The sequence below is a fragment of the Dendronephthya gigantea genome, unplaced genomic scaffold (assembly GCF_004324835.1).
Source record: "Dendronephthya gigantea isolate DGI-Jeju-01 unplaced genomic scaffold, DenGig_1.0 000019F, whole genome shotgun sequence".
NCBI lineage: Eukaryota > Metazoa > Cnidaria > Anthozoa > Malacalcyonacea > Nephtheidae > Dendronephthya > Dendronephthya gigantea.
This window is the reverse complement of record NW_021163029.1, coordinates 185,632-209,123: the sequence shown is the minus strand read 5'-3', so window position 1 is coordinate 209,123 and position 23,492 is coordinate 185,632. Positions and strand designations below refer to the sequence as shown.

Here is a 23,492-nt window from a genome sequence, read left to right as displayed (position 1 = left end):
AAAAAGTATCATCACTAGTTTTCGAGTGTGACGGCGACGTGCTTGGCTTACATTCCAACACGAGATTAGCAAGGTGCTCACGCAAGTACGCTAATCCGGTTCGCTAATCCAAGTTTGTTGCTCGCAGGCTCAATTTGTGTTAGGCTGAATTTTTGAATTCCTGAGTCGCAAATTCCGGGTTTTAATTGGCTGGCTTTATGAAATCTTGGCATGTGATTGGTTAATTCCTTTTGTCTCATTCAATTGGACAATCTCACTGGGAAACCGCCAATGCCGCCAACCGAAAAATGCCGCGGAAATAGCGCGCCAAAATCAACTGTTGTAGGAATGAGACAATTATTAAAGCAATTTGTAGATTCAATATGCATTTTAAATTTGGATATTATATCATTTTTTCGCCCGTATAACCATACGGAATTTTACGTAAAATAAAGATAACATGAGTGAGTATTTATTTATAATTTTAAAGGTTTTTAAATGCATTATATTTGTTTTATTGTCCTTGCAAATTTTACCCTTGGGACGCCATCTTTCGAGATGTGTATTTTGTGTATTATTGAATGCCAGTCAGTTCTTAGGGGAAATTACAGTCCATGGGCGTTATTATGTTGTTGCTCTTTGAAAATATACATTTATGTATTATGAAGTCTACAAATACAATTGTTGTATTTATAGTTAACTAGGCGGTCTACATGAACACGGTGGTATTTACAGATGTATATTTGTGAAACAGTGAATGTAATGTTTCTATTGATATCATTTATAATATTTCTGGCCGCATGTGTGCTGCCTGCAACATGTATAATTATCAAATAAATAATATTGTTTAAAGAATTATCGTATTTTTTAATTTAAGGCATGTACGACGACGAGAATACAACAGCATCGACTAATTTCGTGCCAAGGCAAATAAACAGTGGAATATGGATTGAAGCAAACGAGAGTCCAACACAAGAACAACCTCCCTGTTTGCCCAAAAGAATATTTCAAAAGCATTCATCACTAATTGAGCTTTCTGCCATTGCTGTAACAGAAAAAGAAACTTTAGACAAACAGGAAAGCTCCCAGTGTAGTGGTACCTCAGCATGTAGTTCAGCAATTGACATTGAAAACAAAATCCAAGGACAAGACTATGGTTGCTTGAATCAAAATGTGGGTGCAGAACTAGAAGTCCACTCTACCCCAAATAAAATTTCCTCAATTGAGTCAACACCATGTAACAACCCTTTGACTCCTACTGCAAATCTTAAGATGTTAATGAGTGTTGTTAGTCCAGCAATTCGTGACAGAGATGAGAAAAAGCGAGATTTGTTTGTTGGCAATGATGACAATGTGTCCAATGAGATTATCATAGAGAAACCAAATGCCTACAGTAGGAAGGATAAGTCACTTGGCCTTTTGTGTCAGAGGTAATGTGTGCATCAAACGTGCAGAGGCTGGTTATACAAAGACTGGATAATGCTGTCGACCAGGGTCAGGCTGTGCAAAGTCAACATAAAGCACCATCCACAGGACTGTGGGTTTGCAGCAATTTTATAAATCCAGGAAAAGCAATAAAATTACCGCTTAGGAGCTAACAATTGTTAAAAGATTGAATCCCCAATTTCAAAATTTCAAATGGTTAATCTGAGTTATGCCTATGTACAGAACAACAGGCAATTTTAGAGTGAAAACCAATGAATAGTGCTACCCATCTTTCATTCCACCACTCCCAAATAGTGATGCTTTCAAATGTTAATTATGCTTGAAAAGCAATAAAAATGTAAGAATGGAGCCAGCTGAGTACAATTAATAAAAAGAATCTTTACTGCGGCTCTCAATAGGCAATTATTTTGACTAACAGATGAGTATGTTTATATCCAGCTTTAAAAGGATAATATAATATGGATGGGGGGGGGGTTGCCAAAATTATTGAAATAGAAATTACGTTAAAGGGTTACATAAATATAGAAAATTAAAATGTCACTGTGGGGTTCTATTTAGAACTTAGCTCTCCCATTCTCTGATAATCTGTAGACCCTGCATAGACCACTCAAATTATGTCAGTTGACAATGTGTATATATATATATATATATATATATATATATATATATATATATATATATATATAATGAAAAGCACTACTAACAACATTGTGACTTGTATTATATTTGTGACTTGTATTATATTTGTGACTTGTATTATATTTGTGACTATATATATACACCTTTATAGATTCTTAGCAATGTTTCCAGAAAATACCAATGGGAATGCAATTGAAATATCTTTGGATGAAGTCTCTAAAGATCTAAGTAAGTCATGTAGGCTTCATATATTTGTTAACATTTCTTCTACAAAACTCCCCTCAACTCTGTCTCACCTGATTTTGTGACAAATGCATTTTTTGTCTATTTGAATTGCATGGTATAGCCTATACAGGTACTTAGTTACATGTCTATGTCTCTGCATGATTATGTATTGTAAAGTATAATACTAGAAATTCTCTTGTGTGGGCCGGTGAAAGCATGCAAGAAAGTGTTCGATTTATTATATAATTTAGCGAACAGCATTTGTTTTAAAATTCTTACCAAAAGTTTCATTGTGTAACCGCAACAAAATAAGCCTGGAAAACATCCAGAGCTTAATTACAAGTTATGAGGTTTGCTGCATTCCAGAACCTCGTAAAATAATATTATTCAAAAATGTTTGTGATATACACCATGTAATTTATTTATTTATAAGCTTTTGAATAATATTTAACAACACCATGCAAAACTTCAAAGAACATGCTCGTAAAATAACACACTACATATTCTGCGCATTTGACTTAATTGGTCTTCGGAATGAATGCAAACTAAAAAAGAAATCAAAACTATAAAAGTTGAAATCAACTTGGGTTTTCCATGAAAATACATATTTTTTGAATGAAAATATACTAACATGTTTTTAATTTTGGTCATTGCTGCAGTGTATTTTACTCTAAATTCTACTCTCTAAGATGACCACAAATTATTCATTACTCCCATTGCTGGCATTAGTGTTAAGTATGTTTTCGAGCATTCTTAAACTTATTTTTATTTTTTCTTGTGGTGGCTTGCTAGAAGTGGAAAGAAGAAGAGTTTATGACATAGTAAATGTTCTTGAGAGTGTGGAAGTTTTAAGTCGTTTGGCAAAGAATAGATATTTATGGCATGGCAAGTCTAAGATTATACAAACACTTGGAAAACTGAAGGTCAGTAAGTCTCTGGGTTTTACTAATAAGTGATTTAATTGACCGTTATTGGCCTGAAATGTTGGGCACAGAATGCAGATACTAATTATCCTCCACAGCCACCACCAAATGAGCAAATGATAAGAAATGTTTCCAATGTGCCACAAATTAAGACACAACTATTTTCAGGCCAACAGACTGAAAAGCTGAATAAATTTGGATAATAATTTTTACCTTTCATGTATTCTCATCTAATTGCAGTTTTTACACTTACAGTTTCTAAATCGTTTCATATGGCTTTCGTGCTAAGCCTGAAGCTAAGCTTGTGGAACGCAAGTTGCCCCATGTTTAATATTACAATTTTTTCAGGCTCTTTCAAGAAACAGTATAATTAAAACAAATGAAACACTGGAAAAGGAAAATTTACCAAAAACCCAAGTTCTGGTAAACAAAGGTGGGGCCTAACTTGTGACCAGTCATCCAGACCAGTAGCAGAGATGATATCTCAATTTCCAGCTGATCCAAACGGAAATAAATCATTTTTATGATAACATTCAGTGACAACATGCTAACGTTTACATTTTTGTCTAAATACACTCATTCGATAATTACGTCACAACATTATCGTTTTAAATCTAGAAACATGCACCTTAAATGAGATTAATTTCCGGCAAGTTTTACTCAAAAATGCAAAACATCCTTCTTCTTCAACACATGCATGAAAAAGAATTTTTCATTTTGACAAATATATGTGGAAATAGGCCATTACTCGAGAGCGAGGCTCCCGGGTTTGGCCTAGTAGCCTCGTTTTAGTGTTACGGCTTATTTCCACATTTATTGGTCAAAGTTGAATATTCTTTTTCATGCATGAGTTGAAGAAGAGTGTTTTGCATCTTTGCACGTGGCTTGTGAGAGTAAACTTGCCGGAAATGAATCTCATTTAAGGTGTTTCTAATTTTAAAACGATAATGTCGTGACGTAGCTATTATCGAAAGGGTCTATTTTATGAGCCAGGAATTCATTTGCTGACATTTTCTGTTGATTTGCGGAACATCCAGTGGTTTTAATGCTAATAATAAGGGGCGATTGTTCAAAGCTTAAGGTTATAGCGCTGACCTTGAGTTAACCGGTTGTTAAACAACCGGCCCAAGGGCAAGGAGTCTTATACATGCATGCGTTCCCAGGAGTCAACTCAAACATTAACATATAGGCTTATATACAATGAAGTGCGATGCGATATATCCACGGCGCAAAAAAAAATAGGCCCCCACATGCATTGGTCTATACTTATGGTATTTATACCATCATGTAGCTATACTTCGTCAGTTTCGTGCGCTGAGCACCTATCATTGAAATTTGTTCCATAATTTCATTATTCCAATATAGATGAAGAGACATTTCAGTTGCGGTGATCTACCTAAACCCAACAAACAGTCGAAAGAAAGAATTTTGACAAAAGATGAAGAACGATTTATGATAAAAGGTGTAGTTTTGCTCAGGCCAATTTTTTAGTAAGCTTATACGATAGTGTTGCGTTGAGAATTGCATAGTTGGTTTCGCATTCACCAAAATAATACCGCCTGCTTAAGTTGCCTCGAACTGCGTGTCTGGCAACAGGCTTTTTAGCCTCCTATACCAGATTTGCCAACTCGTTTTCAAAAGCATCTTTCTCTTTTCAGCTGCGATTGATTCAACGGACAGTTGTCGAAAGGACAAATCATTGGGCGTTTTAAGCCAGAAATTTCTTTTAATGTTTTTACTTTCTAAGGTAAGATGCCAGTTTTTTCCCATTCTAGTAATATATCTCTCTCGGTATATATATATATATATATATATATATTATATATATAATTATATATATATATATATTATATATATATAATATATATATATATATATATAGAACAGGGTGAGCATGTAAGACTTTTGTTTTGTTACAGGGCGGCGTTGTCACACTTGAAGATGCTGCTACTGTTTTGTTAGAAGAACATGACGAACGAAATGTTAAATACAAAAGTAGGTACAATTTTTTTGCGGGGGATCTTTTTTCAGATTGATAGGGGAGGGAATTAACTGCGCGTGTATGTCATAAACTATACATAAAGCAAGATGAATGGTTATTTGCATGGTTAATTCTTTCTTAATTGCTCGTTCACTTCAAAGCGATACTGCAGAAGTTGAAAAAGACCATAGCCGAAATTCTCAATAAGCTTCAAACATGGCAAGAGAAAAGAATTATGTCTGGCGCAAAAGATTTGAAGCTTGCAGACGGCAAACGATTGCAGAATGCGTATTAATTTCAGAACTTGAAATTTTACCTTTTTAAAGTCAATAGGTTTCTCTTTGATAGCGATAGCGATAACGAATTGCACAATTGTGAACCAGTGAAACTTAGGTGTTCTCCAAAGCTATATGAGAGTTGTGCCCGCTGCAACCTCTGTATATATTCTGATTTCAATAATTTCTTCAGTATGATTATAGTATTCAAGTCTAATGTTTTTGGTTTTCTTAACATGCCAGTGGATTTCAACATATTTTTCCAAACTAAAATTGGCCTTACGAGTGTACGCAACAGCCAAAACAAAATGTCGTCTACCCCATCTCTCCCAACGTTTCCTATAAACGGCCGTACACATGCGAACAAATTTCTTTTTCGAAAACTTTTCGTTTTCGAAAGAGTTTTGCGACCTGTTTTTGCTCAAAGCATCATTGCAAGAAAAGCTTGTCCAAACTTTCTCATGCGAACATCACAAGAAAAACGGGGCAAAGCTATTAGCTCATCTATACTAATGAGGCCTTATTTGGAGCCATACGCCATTGCGATTGCCGCGGATATTGGTATAGACTTAGCCGCAATTCTTAATACTTAGACTTCAAACTTGGTGAGAAAAAACATTTATAAATATATTCAAGAAAATATGTCTTGCACAAAAGATTTGAAGCTTGTACACGGTAAAAACGAATCGTCTGAATTAATATAACCTTGTGTATATTTTAAGGCTCTAAATAGCCATTTCACATGCAGCGATCAGATGTGTATCATGACCTGTCAAAGTTAAGATTGCAGAATGCGTATTCAGAAGAAAAATTGAACTTTTTAAGATATTCAAAAGGTTTCTCTTTGATAGCGATACAGCGATTAGATTTTCGGGTTGAAAGGTCTTAAAACAGTCAAATTTCTGCGGTGTCATTGCGATGTGTAGTGAGATACAGAAATTGGTATATATACCACCATGTTCTACCATGTTGTAATTTGTACTTCCATATCAATCAGCCAAAGTTCGCCGCTTGTATGATATCGCCAACATATTATCAAGTCTGGAGCTTATTGAGAAGGTGCATATACGAGGAGCAGTTGGGAAAAAACCTGGATTCAAATGGATTGGCGTTGATATAGAAAGTCTGCCTAATAATGCAAGTATGTAAAATATAAGAATTTCTCGGTCAATTTGGTCATATAAAAGCATGCACTATATTCCATATAATTATTATAATACTTTTCGGGATTAACATATGACGGGAATAGAACTCGAAATTAATATCTAGGCTGAGAATTCATGTCATTTTTACATGAGCCTGCGATTCCACATAGAAAAGGGGTAAATTCCATGGACACATATAGATCGTAATAGATCGTTTTTGTGACATCGCTGGGTATTTTAAGACACAAAATCAGCTTACAGGTGAATAAGAATACATGTGTTTTAATTATAATATAATATATTATAATACTGTTATTCAGTTTGGCAAATCGTTAACTAACCAAAAAAGTTAAAATATTACATGATTGCCTGGAAATGTGAAATGAATTTCAAGCATATTTCTGACGGATAAGAATTATATCTTCGACGTAAGAAATAAATTGCGTTTTTCCAAGCAACCATGTACACTTTTGTTTATTATTTTTACTAGTGCCCGATGGTAATGTTGTAACCTTTAAGACCAAGCACTCGCTGCTACCAGATCCAACCAGTAACCCCACAAACAAAATACAACCGCACATCCTACCAGCACCTAGTTCGTCCCACAGCGCAACCGCCAACCCGAATAAAAGTTGGACAAAGTCTGCCTCCTGTAGCGCATCGTTTGTCAGAAGGTCCAGTTCAAATGGTGGAGGAATTAAGAGAGAGAGGTCAAATAGCAGTACCGCTGAAAAACAAGATGGCTTTCACGTTCATGAGTTTGCATCCTCCCCTGTGAATCTATTTGGTATCGTGAAATTTTCTTACTATATATGGAATAACTTTATCATGAAGTCCTATATATAACATACGTCCTAGAGTCAAAAGACGGTTAATCCATAGTTAATGGTTAATCCTTATCAATGCCGTGTTTGCGTATATGCAAATTTTAAATAACTCGTAGCTGGATAGTTTTATAGCTTTGTTTTGATTAAGTACAATAATGTACCTGTTGTGTTATGTGGTTAAATATTTTTTCATAGGTCGGGATATGAGTCTGTACAGTCCAACTGAAGTTACATTTCGTGAAGAAATACAAAAACTACGAGAGAAATTCCCAGATCATATCCTTTAAAACTGTATGCCAGTATATTACAGATTGCTTTCTCAAACAGCATGCAGTAACAGAAAATAAAATCTTCTTGTTAAATTTTGATGGACTACCAAGGTGCCTTAATATCAGTATAAGAAACAAGACGTGGTCAATTGTCTCTGCAAAATAAGCGTATTATCATATTGAGTAAGGATAGATAATTCATTAATTAGGGTACATTGCATTTTCAACAGCCCCCCATAATTATATAGATACCTGAGGTAACACTTCTGTCAGATTTTTGCATTATACTAAATAGTGCAGTACTTACCTCCGCGCTTTACATATATATATATATATATATATATATATATATATATATATATATATATATATATATATATATATATATATATATACATACATACATGTTGTTGAAAATTTCTTAACTCTTTCCACGTATGTCTCAACTGTTGGCAATATTGCCGCCATACCTGCCCTCGTCTTTTCCAGGCAATGGGAACAAGACAAGCAGAAGAAATTTGTTCACTAAGAATAAACTAAACTCAAGCAGCTCTGAAACAAACGCAAAACGAGTGCGTACAAATTCTGAGGGAGATTGCCATACAGTGGATGTGGATAGTGCGAGTTGTTCGGAAGCCAATACGGAAAAAGGTAAAACACTTTATAATGCAATTATTTATGCCTTGGTACTGCTGGAAAATGTGTGTTTGTAAAGTGTATTTGTAAATTTTCTCCGCAATTTGAATAGGTAGTTAGTTTTGACGCATCATCCGTCTGTAAATATAAATACGGGGTGGGGACATAAAAGTCATCAAAAAGGACTCTTTCTAACTTACTCTCTAAAACTGTGCAGTTTCTAACTCGCGATTGTGTTTCGTCTGACCATAGTCTGACATATTCGTCTACATAGTTTATCTAGATAGTTGTCGTGTCTTTATAATCAGACAAATGATCTGTAAAGGCTAGCTTCCTCTCAGGAAAAATCTCCTTTGGATCGGAACGGACAGGAAAATTTCCTTTGCCGGTGAGTTCTCATGCAGGCGGCGTTTATACAAAGGAAACTTTTCTGTCCTGTGCGATCCAAAGGGGAATTTTCCTGAGGGGAAACTAGCCTTAAGACGGATCATTCGTCCTTTATAGTACATATAAATCGGGCCACTGATTTAAAAGGCCTAGTAAAACCGACTAATTACTTCTCGAGGCAGTTAAGTTACAATCACTTTTAGTGATTTTAACCAAATATTATTACTCACATCTTGCGAATCGGTGATTGTAAATATCGTTGATTTTTCAGATGAAGTAAACGAAGAAAATAAAAATCAGGCTGGAAACGAAAGCAAATTCATGCATTCTACTGACTCTCCATTCAAAGTGATGTCCTCGTGTGCCTACAACCAGTCCGAAACTCAAACCTCAAATGCTCTACCTGCGAATACTAATGCTATAGTGACCGGTAATGCGGGTTCAATAATTGATGAAAAATTGCAGCAAGGGATACAAATGAAAGAACCACATAGGAGCAGCTGCAAGTGGCAACAAATGGCGAGACGCTTCACAACTGGCAATGGACGTACTAGCCCAATGGTGCAGTTGGTCGACCAAGCTGTATCTCCTATTCCTCCCAGCAAACTAAATCCACGGTCCTCAATTGCTATTCAGGCCAGCCTTATAAAAGATATCAGCCCACTTAAACCTCTTGTTTTTTTACACCATCGTATTCCATCTCCATGGAAGCCACCTGCACTATCACCAAGCAACACTCCTCCTGCTCCTCCTTCCACTCCAGAGCTACCAAACAAAGCAGGCATGGGTCCATTTCAAAGCCAAGGTAATCAAATATTCATGAGAAGTATCTCACCTTATCCCGTTTCCCAGAGCTGTGGGCCATCACCAGTTGCACCTTTCACAGGCGCAAAGCTTTTTTTCCCAATGTCCCCTAATGGTATGGCATTTCCCAAAGGAAACCTACTGTATGGCATAACCCAGGTAGCTCCGCCCAACATGACACAACCTCTTTCAAGTCACCAAAGCAATTCATGCCCACCCTCCATCAATCCCTCCCCACCCCCGTCGACTCAAGTCTAACCTATACCCCTGAACTTGTTGTGCCACACTCACAAGTAGTCTAGCTTCTCTACAAGTGTCACAACAGGCGTATTACCAATGGTTACTCCAAAATCCTCTACCCAGTCAGCAAGCGCACCCACGGTTACCGAATCCTTCACCCCATGCCAATTACAGAAACCTAGAAAGCAACCATGTATGTTATTTGGGGCAGGACGATCCGGAGAGACACCCTTAAGTTCTATCAACATGGAAACTGCAGAAAATGTGTCAAGGCAACTCTGTTTAAGCAATGGCGACGTTTGAACTATGAAGATCTTGCGAAAATTTTTGACTTTGGTCTTTGGCTTTTGGCCAATGGTTGTGTTTCAAAGTGTTTTTCTCGCAAGGTGGTATATATTGCCTTTTGCGACAATAGTTCTACCTGCAGATCGGAATATTTCATTGCATTATTGTTTAACAGTATGTAGAATTATTCTGCAACAATTTTTTAAAATAGCCAATTAAGGAATTCTGATAATTTTTTTAATCAAATGTGACGTCTATTGTTTGAAGCCTTCCCACATACGAAGCCTAAACTTTTAAAAATTATTCAATTTTTTCCATAAATAACTGCATTGTATTATCCATGAATTAGAAATTGAACAAACAACAAGAAAATTATAAGAAAATATTTGCCAATTTTGTTCGAGCAGGCAACTTTTCTGCCTAACCATAGGGTTATGAATGAGAACGATTTTTCCTTGACAAATTTTCTTTTGGGAAGCTCATTGAAGGTATCAAAACCATAAAAGGTAGTATTATAGGGTAGTATGCGGTACCCGCATTGACAACTTCGCATTGACCTGAGAGAGAAAGCTCTTGGAGCATTTGACTTTGACTTACACAAAGTACTTGTGATTGACTTTAATATTTTTCAATATGGCGATGTGCAGGGAAGAAGAAGAGATTGATTTCCGAGAAGAAGCAAAATCTATAATATCGGATGTTAGTTTTGCTGTTCAACGTATCGACGTATCAACGAAGTTTAGCAACTCGAAAGAATGTGTTTATATCAATCTAGTTACTTTGGAGGGCTTAAAAATGTGCTTACAATTGGATACATGCGGTTTAAAGGTAAAATTTATGATTTTAATATAATATTTAAATACTGCGACTTGTTTACGCGGTTTAATTTTCCACGGGCGGGGAGAGAGGATCGGCTGAAGTACACCTATTTTCCATCGACCAAAAGCTCACACTCTTATAAAGAACAAGTAAACTGCGAAAATAACCAGACCCTAAACCAAAAACTACCCAAAAGGCGAAATTGAACCACTGACAATACCTTTTGCCAAAAGGTATTGTCAGTGGTTCAATTTCTGAGTTTGCAAATATTCGAAAGATGGATAAAAAATTTTAGAAAATTGGAAACTGAAAAATAGTATCAACCCATTTTCAAACCTAGGCATCGCACACAGGAGATAAACCACCTGGCTGGATGTGAAACATTAAAAAATTGAGCTAGTTTAATGTAATTTATAGTGGTCATTTAGAAAAAGTATTAAAATTTGCAAAAATATAGGATACTGTGGGCACACCCTCCCTCTCCACCTATGGAAAATTAAATTTCCTTTTTGCAATTTTAGAAGTAACATAAAATCAAATTAAAGTGGGGGGTGGTATTAAATCAATTTAAATGACCCGAAGAAAGAAAGTAGCATGGGGGGGGGGTATTTGTCAACTTGAACTTTGAAAAGGAGCATAATTCTTAATATAGATGCTCTAATCACTCCAGAAAGAGACATTGCTTATTGCCTTCATTATATAACTTTGACAAGAAAAGGCTCTTTGTCTAGAAGTTATTTAATACATTGAGGGCCTTCTTAGCTACTAGATTTTTCATGTCCAATTATCTAATAAATGATATCAGCCCATCTTTTATTAGCTCTTAAGCAGACTTCCTTGCACTGCCTGAACTTTTAAACTACTTCAAAGCAATAATGGCAGCATTGCGTTCAAACTAGTACAGACAGTATATTCTTTATAGAGCAGCTATATCTTAGTCTATTAGATGCCAAACAATATTCATAAGGATATACTACATATATGCATCGATATTTAGACAAGTTGTGGCTTTGTATTTTATATATTAGTTCAATCAAGCGTAGATTACACCTACTAGCATGGCTAAAAGATAGCCATGGCCAACTGTGAGCCGGTTCGAACTATATAGCATAATAGATAATGACATGCTTTAACTACCACAAAGCTGTTTGCGTGACAATGTCATGCAACACGCGATCATTTGAAAACGCAATAAATCAATAATCATAAAAAACTAAGAAATTAATATTATAAACCATGCTCTATCACATAGTGCGCATCGTCTAGTTATACATATCAATAGATGAAGTAACTAGCTAAAATAATTATAGAAGCACTGTTGTTCGTGTACAAAAAGAAAGGTCAATGTGTACTCACTTTGGTTTACACGCGCACCGTAATGTTGATAACGTTCAAAACACCGCGAGTACGTAGATTCGTTAAACACGACTTTGATCGATGTAACGAACGTTCACAATTGAAGAACTTACAACTTTCGATTAGTGGACTGACTAATTAATTGACCTTCTTCGGTCACGCGACTTAACGACACTGCCACAAAGCATGCACCCTTAACGTAGGCGCAACTAGATTGACATGTCCTGATTGACAGTTACAGTAAAGGTAATTTCTAGCTACGTTGATTGATGGTGCAATCACCATCTTTACGTTTTAAAACTAACAGACAGCAAGGGCACTGAGTACAAAACCGGTTGTACACTGTCACTGGTTGGTGTTAACATGGTATCACCACTTAAAGATTTATTCTTTCTACAGCATCTCAACCTTCCATATAGGCAACTTCGCCATTTGTACAATAGGAATCTTGAAAATCTTCCTCGACAAATTAAGTACTTTGCAGGTGCATAGACACTCCTACATGATTTCTGGTCTCAACCGGAAGAAATTTGCACCTACTTCATCCAACAAGGCCACAAATCATGGTTTGTTTAAACAATGTTTTGTTAAAACAGTATTGTTAACAATGTTGTTAAACCTTGTTGAAGCATTAATGCATGTTAATGCAATCACGATGCAATGTTGTTGTAACACAAGTCGCAACAACATTGATGATTCAACAAGCTTCAACAACATTGTTAACAATACTGTTCACAGGGTGCAGCACAACATTGTTCACTCCTGTTTTAACAACGTGCATCAACATACTTTTAATACATATTTTTACGCGTGTAGTAAATACTCTTCAACCGCATGTCAACATGGTGGCTAAATCAACCATGCCTATTATAAGTCTACGATTAACCAAATTTCTGTTCGATCGGTATTTGTCATGTGTGGCGATCATAGTTGCCAGCAACAGCAGCAGCCTATATCAACAATAAACTAACAGGTCATGCCAATACCATCGATTTTAAAAGAAAGAAAATTATATGCCATAACCAACAATTTTAATTTGACCAAGCTGCACAGATGTTAAGACCAGTATCTGATGTATATTCTAAACCGTCTCGGCTATTTTAGACCATCACTAGAGTTACTCAACATGCACGAGGGACACATTTAAGTACATCAGACCTGCCTCTGGATGCAGAGATTGTACGAGCGCTGAAAAACATTCACAATGCCACTGTCATTAGAGTTATTCGCCAAGCAGCAAGCAAAGTAAATGACATGACAATCAGCTATCTCTTTAAACATCAAACACCATTATAAATAGCATGTATATAACGCGTGTTCTGATTGGTTGAAGCCTATTATGGTTTGTTATTTTATAAAACAATTACTTAATGGTTTCCGTGTTTGGATGATCTGATCCAAACACTTTGGAATGTTGCTCGAGTTATCTTAACTCTCGCAACATTCCCGCGTGTTTGGATCAGGCCATCCAAACACGGAAACCATTATTAAGTAATTGTATAATAATGCACGATGTATACAATGTGTCTGTGACTTACCCGCCATTTCATTGTGTTCCGGTCTATCTTGTAATAACTCAAAAATGCGACAAGCAAAATGGTGTAGTTGTCAATGTATAGCGTGCAAATGTAAAGGTGGGTCAGAAAAAAACTATTTTCGTAACCCTATAAGCAATGCTTGGCACAAACCTAAGCAATGGTTGGCCTTCACACAAACATCTTGTGACATCGGTTAAGCCAGGTGGTTATCCATTTGTTCGGTTGTTCCTATCATCCCCACGGCCTCCGCAGGAGGACGTTGGTGTAAAGAATGGAACAGTTTCACAGCTCTAGAGCTGTATAGCTATAGCTACCATATTTATATAGTTAGAGCACTTTGGTTCATATCTATTTAGAAACAAAAAAATTCTGTTAGAGATCATAGCCATGAATCATCGCTTAGTTGTAGTTAAACAAGAGCTACTGTATGTTTCGTCAACTTCGTCATTCCGAGTTGTACTTGACCTTGTAGCTACTCTATTTTTTTACTAGCACTGCATGAAGTATTTCGATAAAAATAAAGCGGTTAAACTGCTTTTCTCGTGCTACAGAGCTCTTGAAAATACTCTATAATACCAGTAATTTCTCTGTATGTACTGAAATTCAGCAGGACCGGCCGGTCTGGCTGTTTTTACCGTATAAAGGAAATGTTGCACCCTGTATACTTACCTATTAGAGTATTTTCCTTGAAATATCTTCATATTTGACAATTTGCACTTGTAGGTCATAGGCAATGAGCTTGATGTCAACATGGAAAACTTAGATGGAAAATGCTATGAATCAATTTACTCGCTCTTGGATTCCACAAGTCCTGGCTACGTTCAGAAATTCGGAGAAAAACTTGCAGGAAAACTCGCTGACCTACAACAGTAAATATAAGCTAGAATATTTAAGACTACTTACGTATTGATACAATATTAGATTACGTCATGCATCAACGGTTACTCGTCTGTCACGCGCTTATGCTCGTGCGCCTAAAATTTCCGGCATTAAACTTGTTCCTATAATATCAGCATTTTGAAAACAGTTCAGAGAGCTAGTTGAAACATTTGCTTTCTTCTGCACGTGTAATGCACAGTTTTTCCGGAAATAATATAAGTAATATATATATATATATATATATATATATTACTATTTATTCACGATGCAAAATATTTAATATTCAGTCCGTAGCATGCAGACAAAATATATTCGTCCGTTCAGGATTATAAAAATGCACCTAGCCTATTTTAAAATAAACATATTTTGTGAAATCTATCGATTAGCTTATATGAAAACATAATGCACGTATTCAAAAGATAACTCCGAGCGAGTTTCGAATATAGCTAATATAAAATCTTCTAATGTACGGCTTCTTTATGACAATTTTTATTTACACCTATACAAATAATTAATATTTAATAAAAAACACGATTATTATTATGATTGTAGTGATTCTAAGAGCCTGTTTACATGCGAGTTATCCCGACTAGACGAGGTGGAAACTGCATATAATGAAAGACTAATCAGGTTAAGCCGTTGATGTGATGCGCTTTTTGCCTCGCCTAGCCGGGATATGATTACGTTCTGCAGTATCAGACGAACCGGTTAACTAAATCATCTCATTTTTGCATCGACGCGACCAAAACGCGACCTATGGTCTACTAATCGGGTACGCATTTCAGCATTTGAGTGGTGCAAATTTTATGTCAAGGATTTATAAACACAAACAAAACTTATTTCGTGCTGCTGTTAACGAACAGTACAAAAAGTCATGTTGTATAAATATAGTTGCTGTGCATGGATGAGATGTGTAATCCTGTGAATTGTGTTTTGAGGCGCGAAGAGTAAGAATCGACTGTTATTTTTATGCAGGGTGTATAAAAAAACAATATTAAATACTCATAATATTTATATGGCTTTTCAATATCCTCTATTCTGATTGATTGACGAGCGGCCGTTAAAACCCATATCCGGACCGTTGTCCGTCGTATCTGGACCAGTATCCCGGGTGTCATGCAGTATTGCAGTTCAGCCATATAATAAACAGATTATTTATTGACCTTGCTTGTTCGATCTGTACTGTGAAATATCAGACCGAGGTTTTTTGCATGAACCTCGCTCTTCGTCGCTCGGTCTATATTTCACAGTACAGACTTCATGCATGCTCGGTTAATAATCAGTTAATATTCGCCTCTTTCAATAACAAAAGATCCTAGCCCAATAGACTTTTAAGGTTGCGTTTTTACTGATACACCCTGTAGTACGAAACAGGCAACCGGTAGTTTCCTCCAGTTCCGGTAGAATAGAACCATTCAGGAGCAAAATGATAAAACAAGCAGCACAGCGACAAAGGTAATTTACCGAAAATTGGAAATACGAGTATAAACATTTCCGGTGAGTATATTATTTGGAAACTGGAAAGAATACGTCATAATACAAAAAGGCGTTAAGTTTTCCACTAGGCGAATTTATTCGCGCGAACAGATAAGCGATTCTTCTTTTTCGGGGTGAATTTTTTCACAAACCAATCACATAACCGGATTTCACATACGCGTCACGCGAATATATTGGCCAAGTGGTAAACGGGCTTTAAAGGGGACGTTTGCGGTTATTCCCTGAGAAAAAAAAATATCCACCCGTTGCAGTTTAATACACGGCCATATGAAAGATTGACGCGATGATGGTTAAGACTTGACCATTAATTAAGGCTGGTTAATATGTATATTAATAGTCTTTCAGCCCGTGAAATTAGACGTAGTGTTAAGGTGGGTAATCTTGACCACCGGAAACCAGAATATCGTCAGGAAAAGCGTTGGTGCTTCACAGGTGCCGCTCCGGTGCACATCGAAAAATAACTATGGGGTGTCCTACTACGTTCTGGCACCGACTTTTACAGTGTTTGTATTCGATAGTAAAAGCCTAGTAATATACGGCGTATTTTTAGTGGAGAAACGATACGAATGTCTCCGGGCGTCGAGTGAAAGCTGCAAGAATTTTGAAATTTAATTCTTCAGAAAGTTATGTAATTTGGTGCTACAGTTAGGGCAAAAATTCGGAAAACGACGAAAGCACAGAGTTTAATTCCGTTGTTACAAATTCAATTTCAGAGACATAAAATATTATCAGGATTCAATGTGTAAGCTCACAAGGCTCCTCCTTGCTTGGCGAAACAAGAAAATTTTTAAAATTTGATTGGTCTAGGGGCTAGATTCTCGGAAATGAGCATTTCAGAGCCTTGTTAGAGCCATCCATTTCATGAAAATTTTGATCACATTCACAGATACATGTGTTACTACGAACTTTCTACAATTTAACTGACTTAACTTAAAAGACCGTTCAATTAATTTATCTAATGAATATTTTCTGATTTTTAAAGTTATGTATGTTAAGCTGTTGGCCACAGATTTGCTTCCGTGCAGGCGCAGAGCTGTGAAGCGTTACACGCCCTACACCCTTCTAATGCACGCCTCTGATTATTTTTAAACGTTTCAATTTCTTAAAAATGATCAAGATATTTGGAATGCAAAACAAGAGGGCAGTAGAAAGTTGAATACCCCTAAAACGAACCAAGGCTACCAAGCTATCAAGAAAACAGCATTGAATGTATCATGCATGACATGAATGGAAGATATTTTTGCAAACTCAGTCCAATACCCTTAAACGAAACACATGTTAATTACAAATGAAAATTTGAAATTTACTGATGACATACAGGAGCAATTAGGGAGTGGTCATAAATATATGCTACTTAGGGACAATGGATATTATGGATAGCCCCCTAAAATATTATGAGAACATTTGCTACCCTATCCAAAAATCATCTTAAATTTTAGTATGGCAATACCACAAATAGTTTTAAAGCTTGCACCAAATAGCTGGCAAACAATATTGGATGTTCAGAGTTCAGACTAAATTTAATTTATAACATGCATAAAAAAGCTTTTTCTAAACCTGTGATGATATATATTTATATCAGCCCCAAATATATACCAGGTCATGTTGAAAAAAAGTAACAAATGTATTATTTAAAATAATCAAATGATTATCTGGCTATACTTTTATTAAATTGTTTCTTTTTTGCTATGAAAATCATTTGTTGTTTCCAATAAAATCTTTTTTAGACATGAAAGACATTATCCCTTACCAGAAGAATATAATTTATTTTATACCCAATCCTGATCAGCATCAGAATGAATTTTCATACCCCATTAGTAAATTCTACAACCCCAGAGAGCACATTTGACCACTCTCTTACCACATCACTATATATAATGACAAAATACAGGTTGACATACAAACTGAAAGTTAATAAATGGCAATTATAAATAAGCCTATTATAAATAGATCACAACATCCTGCAAATTTTCTGAAGAGTTGCTTAAGTTGTGTGTAAAGCAAACAAATAGCAGCATTTACATCATTAATCTCATCATTAATCCTATTACTTAATGCCTGATTTGAACTTCTTCTAAGAATCAACATCCTTTGACTTTGTCTTCAACCAAACTTAACCATCTTAAATATCAATGATAAATAAAAGTGGAACCAGGACACATATGAGGTCAGGCTTTGTGAAAAAGAGAAAATACAAAAGCAAAACATATGCAAGGAACTAGAACTAGAAACAATGTTTTCATTAAGGTGAAATTAAACACTCTTTGTTCAAAACTGTCCAAAGTTTGCAGCACAACATTGTTAATTCGCAAATCACATGTATTACTTCACGAAATCGCAACTAGTACTTCACGGAATTGGCCATAACTGATGCTCGTTTTATTGTTAGGCATGGGTGCGTCACTAAATGTCACTGAGACGCCATTATAAGTTACTATACGCAAAGCTTCTGTCCGGTCACCACAATATGAATCAGGCCCGGTTATTGTTGCAGATAGCGTCACAATTTCATTTTGATTCAGCATCACCGGGTTTGGTAGCATTACAGCAAAACAAGGCATCCCGTCTTCGTCGACTTCAGAAGTGTAAGTTCCAGTTACACTGGCGTCCTTAACTCTAAAATTCACCGCGTAATCGCTATCATTTTCGTCTCCATATAATACCACGCCAAGTAGCATAACGTTTTTGTCGACGGACAGACGGAGACGATTTGGCGTGCCATCAGCTTTCCACCAACGGCCAACATGCGGTTGGCTTTCATTAGGGCGATCAAATCTGGAAAACCTGACCATATTACCTGTGAATCTATTCGGTCGATTCCATTTCAACTCGGAGGAGTTGAAACCACTAAATTTCTCGAAAATAGGTATCATTTCTTCGGCAGTTAACAAGCCAGACTTCGAAACGTGCTCAACAAACTCTGCGTTGGTCATGGTAAAAAATCGAAACTCGTGGACCAACCTTCCAATAATAGACCTTCGGTTCACACTTGTTGTCTCTAAGTTCTTGAGCGAACATTGGAAATCGATCCAATGCAGGGCAGCTTGAAAGAGTTCTACCTCTTTATATGCAGATAGTCTCGCTTAAGCAATTTGTACATGGTCGTTCGACTGATGTTATTGAAACCGTGAGAAGCTACCACTTCGGTTGCATTGAATTGTATAAATAGCCAACAACGTTCTTCCAATTCGGTATTATCATAAAGAGTGGCCAGGTCCAAAGACGTCAGCACATTCTCAGGGGTGAAGTTTGTCACCTGGAAATCAACACATACCTTGCTGAGCGAGGGAAGAATGTATTTGTTCGCTAGATCAAAGGTCCCAGCAATATTTTCCATCGTTAATGTGCACTCTTCTGTGTATAGAAATCTTAAAAGCTGTTCAAAACAATCCTGGTCTGTATCAGGTAAATGGACAGTAGAATCTTTCACAGCCAAGCCACCATTAAACATTGCATCGAATACAGCACTACTTGTGCACAAGACATAACGATGAGCGTAGAATATCGTGTCTGAACCTTCGCAAGTAAAGCTGATGTCGCTCATGTCTGGATTGTTGAACATATGACGGTTTCTTTCCAAGATAGTATTTTTTGACGACTGCCAGTCCACGTTAGATTGAACGAAAGTCATGTTTATTAAACAATAGAACGGATAAAACGAATACTAAATGACCACAAGATCGTAAGTTATTATCGTAACGGTGTGCGCGGTAATATGATGATCTCGAGCAAATCGTATTAGAGTGTCAATCAAATCAATTAACTTTATTAAATATCTTCTAGCTAACTGTCTAGCCACTGTGGTCTAGCCGAGCCCTCTGACTGAGCCGGGCCTAGGGGGCTATCTTTAAAACAGGAAACGGGGAATGGGGGAATGGAACGGGGAATGGAAGGGAATGGAATGGCTTCGGGGAATGAGCCGGGGAATGAGCCGGGGAATGGAATGAGCCGGGGAATGAGCCGGGGAATGGAATGAGCCGGGGAATGAGCCGGGGAATGGCCGGGGAATGGAATGGCTTCGGGGAATGTGCAGCTTGTGCGTCAGTGCGAGTTTGTTTGGGGCTATCTGTAAAACAAGGAACGGGGAATCGGGGAAAGGAATGAGGAAAGGAACGGGGAACGGCAAAACAAGGAATGAGAAAAGCCGGAATCTGTAAAACAAGGAATGAGAAAAGCCGGAATCTGTAAAACAAGGAATGAGAAAAACCGGAATCTGTAAAACCAAGAATGAGAAAAGCCGGAATCTGTAAAACCAGGAATGAGAAAAGCCGGAATCTGTAAAACCAGGAATGAGAAAAGCCGGAATCTGTAAAACCAGGAATGGGAAAAGCCGGAATCTGTAAAACCAGGAATGAGAAAAGCCGGAATCTGTAAAACCAGGAATGGGAAAAGCCGGAATCTGTAAAACCTGGAATAAGAAAAGTTTGTAACTAAATTAGTTACAATTTCCGCGCGTAATACAAAATATGCTAATTTGACATGGCTATATTTTCCGTATTTTACCAAATTTCGCAGCCAAACTTAGCATTTCCACTAATTCAAGTACGCTTAATTCTTTTATCTGTTATATGGAACATAAACTGCATTCTTTTGTGGGCGAAGGAATATATAATACATATATAATTATACAAACGATGAAACGATCACAAGGACTGACAAGGTTAGTTTGCAAACAGTTAAATTTGTTGATTTGGTCTTATTCATAAACCTACAAAGTGGAGCTTTGTGCGTTGCTATCTACCGTTTAATATCTACATTGCTATTGAAATTGAATAATGTTTGGTTGGAAATGAAAACTTTTTGGATCCAAATTTAAATTTCCAAATTTTCATATGAATTGCATACTGCATGATATAAAATATGCAAGAACAACTTCATTAAATACACAATATATTTCCTTTTTCTATATTCAGTTCATTGTATTTACAACTACCTAATATATCAGTATAAATCTATGCGAACAACAATTTTGCTCCATTTAATACATACATGTTAAGCTTATTTTGCAATATATATTTGTCATAGTTCATGGTAACAGCTTATCATTATTGAATCAGATTACCCCTGAACAATGCACTACACTTTTGTTGTCCCAAATATAATATAATTTTGCTTGTAAGTAAAATTGTATAGAAAATGAAAATATTTTAGTGCATTTTGTACCTTAATTAACTCAGATTATAATTAAACAGTTACCATTCTCACCCAAGGTTTTAATGACTGGAGGCTGATTAAAAATATACAATAATAATCTGTAAGTAACTAACAGTTGCAATTAATTAAAATCTTGGCTCTTTGAGAACAACTTTGTGTTGGGATGGAATTTTGGAATATATCCTATTGTTGTTTACATACTGTAGAGTAGATTTATATTAAGTAGCAGCAATAACAATATACTGGTAATATTCTAAAATTTAACAACATATCTCAATTCTTTTATCAGTTATATGGAACATAAACTGAATTATTTTGTGGAGGAAGGATTGAAGGAATATATAATACATATATCATTATGCAAACAACAATTAATTTTGCTGCACTTAATACATTATTTTGCACTATATAGTCATAGTTCATAGTAAAAGCTTTTCATATTGAATCATGCTAGCCTAGAAAACCACAGCTAGGTTTTCCCTACACAATTTCTAATGCATTTTATTTGAATAAATTATTTGAAAAAGCTAGTAAATGCTGGTTGGAAATTATACTTTTCTAAACAAGACCTAGGGTATATTCCAAAATTCCATCCCAACACAAAGTTGTTCTCAAAGAGCCAAGATTTTAATTAATTGCAACTGTTAGTTACTTACAGATTATTATTGTATATTTTTAATCAGCCTCCAGTCATTAAAACCTTGGGTGAGAATGGTAACTGTTTAATTATAATCTGAGTTAATTAAGGTACAAAATGCACTAAAATATTTTCATTTTCTATACAATTTTACTTACAAGCAAAATTATATTATATTTGGGACAACAAAAGTGTAGTGCATTGTTCAGGGGTAATCTGATTCAATAATGATAAGCTGTTACCATGAACTATGACAATATATATTGCAAAATAAGCTTAACATGTATGTATTAAATGGAGCAAAATTGTTGTTCGCATAGATTTATACTGATATATTAGGTAGTTGTAAATACAATGAACTGAATATAGAAAAAGGAAAATATATTGTGTATTTAATGAAGTTGTTCTTGCATATTTTATATCATGCAGTATGCAATTCATATGAAAATTTGAAAATTTAAATTTGGATCCAAAAAGTTTTCATTTCCAACCAAACATTATTCAATTTCAATAGCAATGTAGATATTAAACGGTAGATAGCAACGCACAAAGCTCCACTTTGTAGGTTTATGAATAAGACCAAATCAACAAATTTAACTGTTTGCAAACTAACCTTGTCAGTCCTTGTGATCGTTTCATCGTTTGTATAATTATATATGTATTATATTCCTTCGCCCACAAAAGAATGCAGTTTATGTTCCATATAACAGATAAAAGAATTAAGCGTACTTGAATTAGTGGAAATGCTAAGTTTGGCTGCGAAATTTGGTAAAATACGGAAAATATAGCCATGTCAAATTAGAATATTTTGTATTACGCGCCGAAATTGTAACTAATTTAGTTACAAACTTTTCCCATTCCAGGTTTTACAGATTCCGGCTTTTCCCATTCCTGGTTTTACAGATTCCGGCTTTTCCCATTCCTGGTTTTACAGATTCCGGCTTTTCTCATTCCTTGTTTTACAGATTCCGGCTTTTCTCATTCCTGGTTTTACAGATTCCGGCTTTTCCCATTCCTGGTTTTACAGATTCCGGCTTTTCTCATTCCTTGTTTTACAGATTCCGGCTTTTCTCATTCCTGGTTTTACAGATTCCGGCTTTTCCCATTCCTGGTTTTACCGTTCCCCGTTCCTTTCCTCATTCCTTTCCCCGATTCCCCGTTCCTTGTTTTACAGATAGCCGTTTGTTTGGCCCATTTGGCGTGATTAAAACCTGTAAACGCTTCCATGTCACGAATCATGAGACAGCTACTCACAGTTTGAATTCCTTGAGGTAAAAGACAAAGCGATTACAAGCTCATAGTATAAATGCGATGTTTGCATTGTCATTGTGATGTACATTGATGTACATTATATAGATAGAATTTGGGTAGGTGGTTCAATGTAAATCCTCCAAAATCTGAAGGCAATTAGTATAATACTGTAATAGTATTTTTTGCAGAAATCTTTTTAGTTCTTAATATAAAGGTCAATGTGTGTGATTAAAAGGTGAATAAAGATACTGACACAGTGTCACTTGTTTGTTTTTTTTTCAGGCTATGTGAACCTTTGAA

The 23,492-nt window shown here is 36.0% G+C and overlaps 1 protein-coding gene and 1 pseudogene across 1 annotated transcript; one reads left to right on the top strand and one right to left on the bottom strand.

Moving 5' to 3' along the window:
* The first annotated feature begins 222 nt into the window (after positions 1–222).
* LOC114521185 (transcription factor E2F7-like) lies at positions 223–7,727 on the top strand. Its single transcript, XM_028541604.1, has 7 exons — positions 223–443; positions 857–1,409; positions 2,216–2,276; positions 5,132–5,207; positions 6,466–6,609; positions 7,104–7,400; positions 7,636–7,727. The coding sequence occupies exons 1-7, from the start codon at positions 440–442 to the stop codon at positions 7,725–7,727; spliced, it is 1,227 nt and encodes a 408-aa protein (XP_028397405.1). The 5' UTR covers positions 223–439.
* Positions 7,728–17,828: 10,101 nt separating this feature from the next.
* On the bottom strand, positions 17,829–19,914 carry LOC114521104 (annotated as a pseudogene).
* Positions 19,915–23,492: the final 3,578 nt, after the last annotated feature.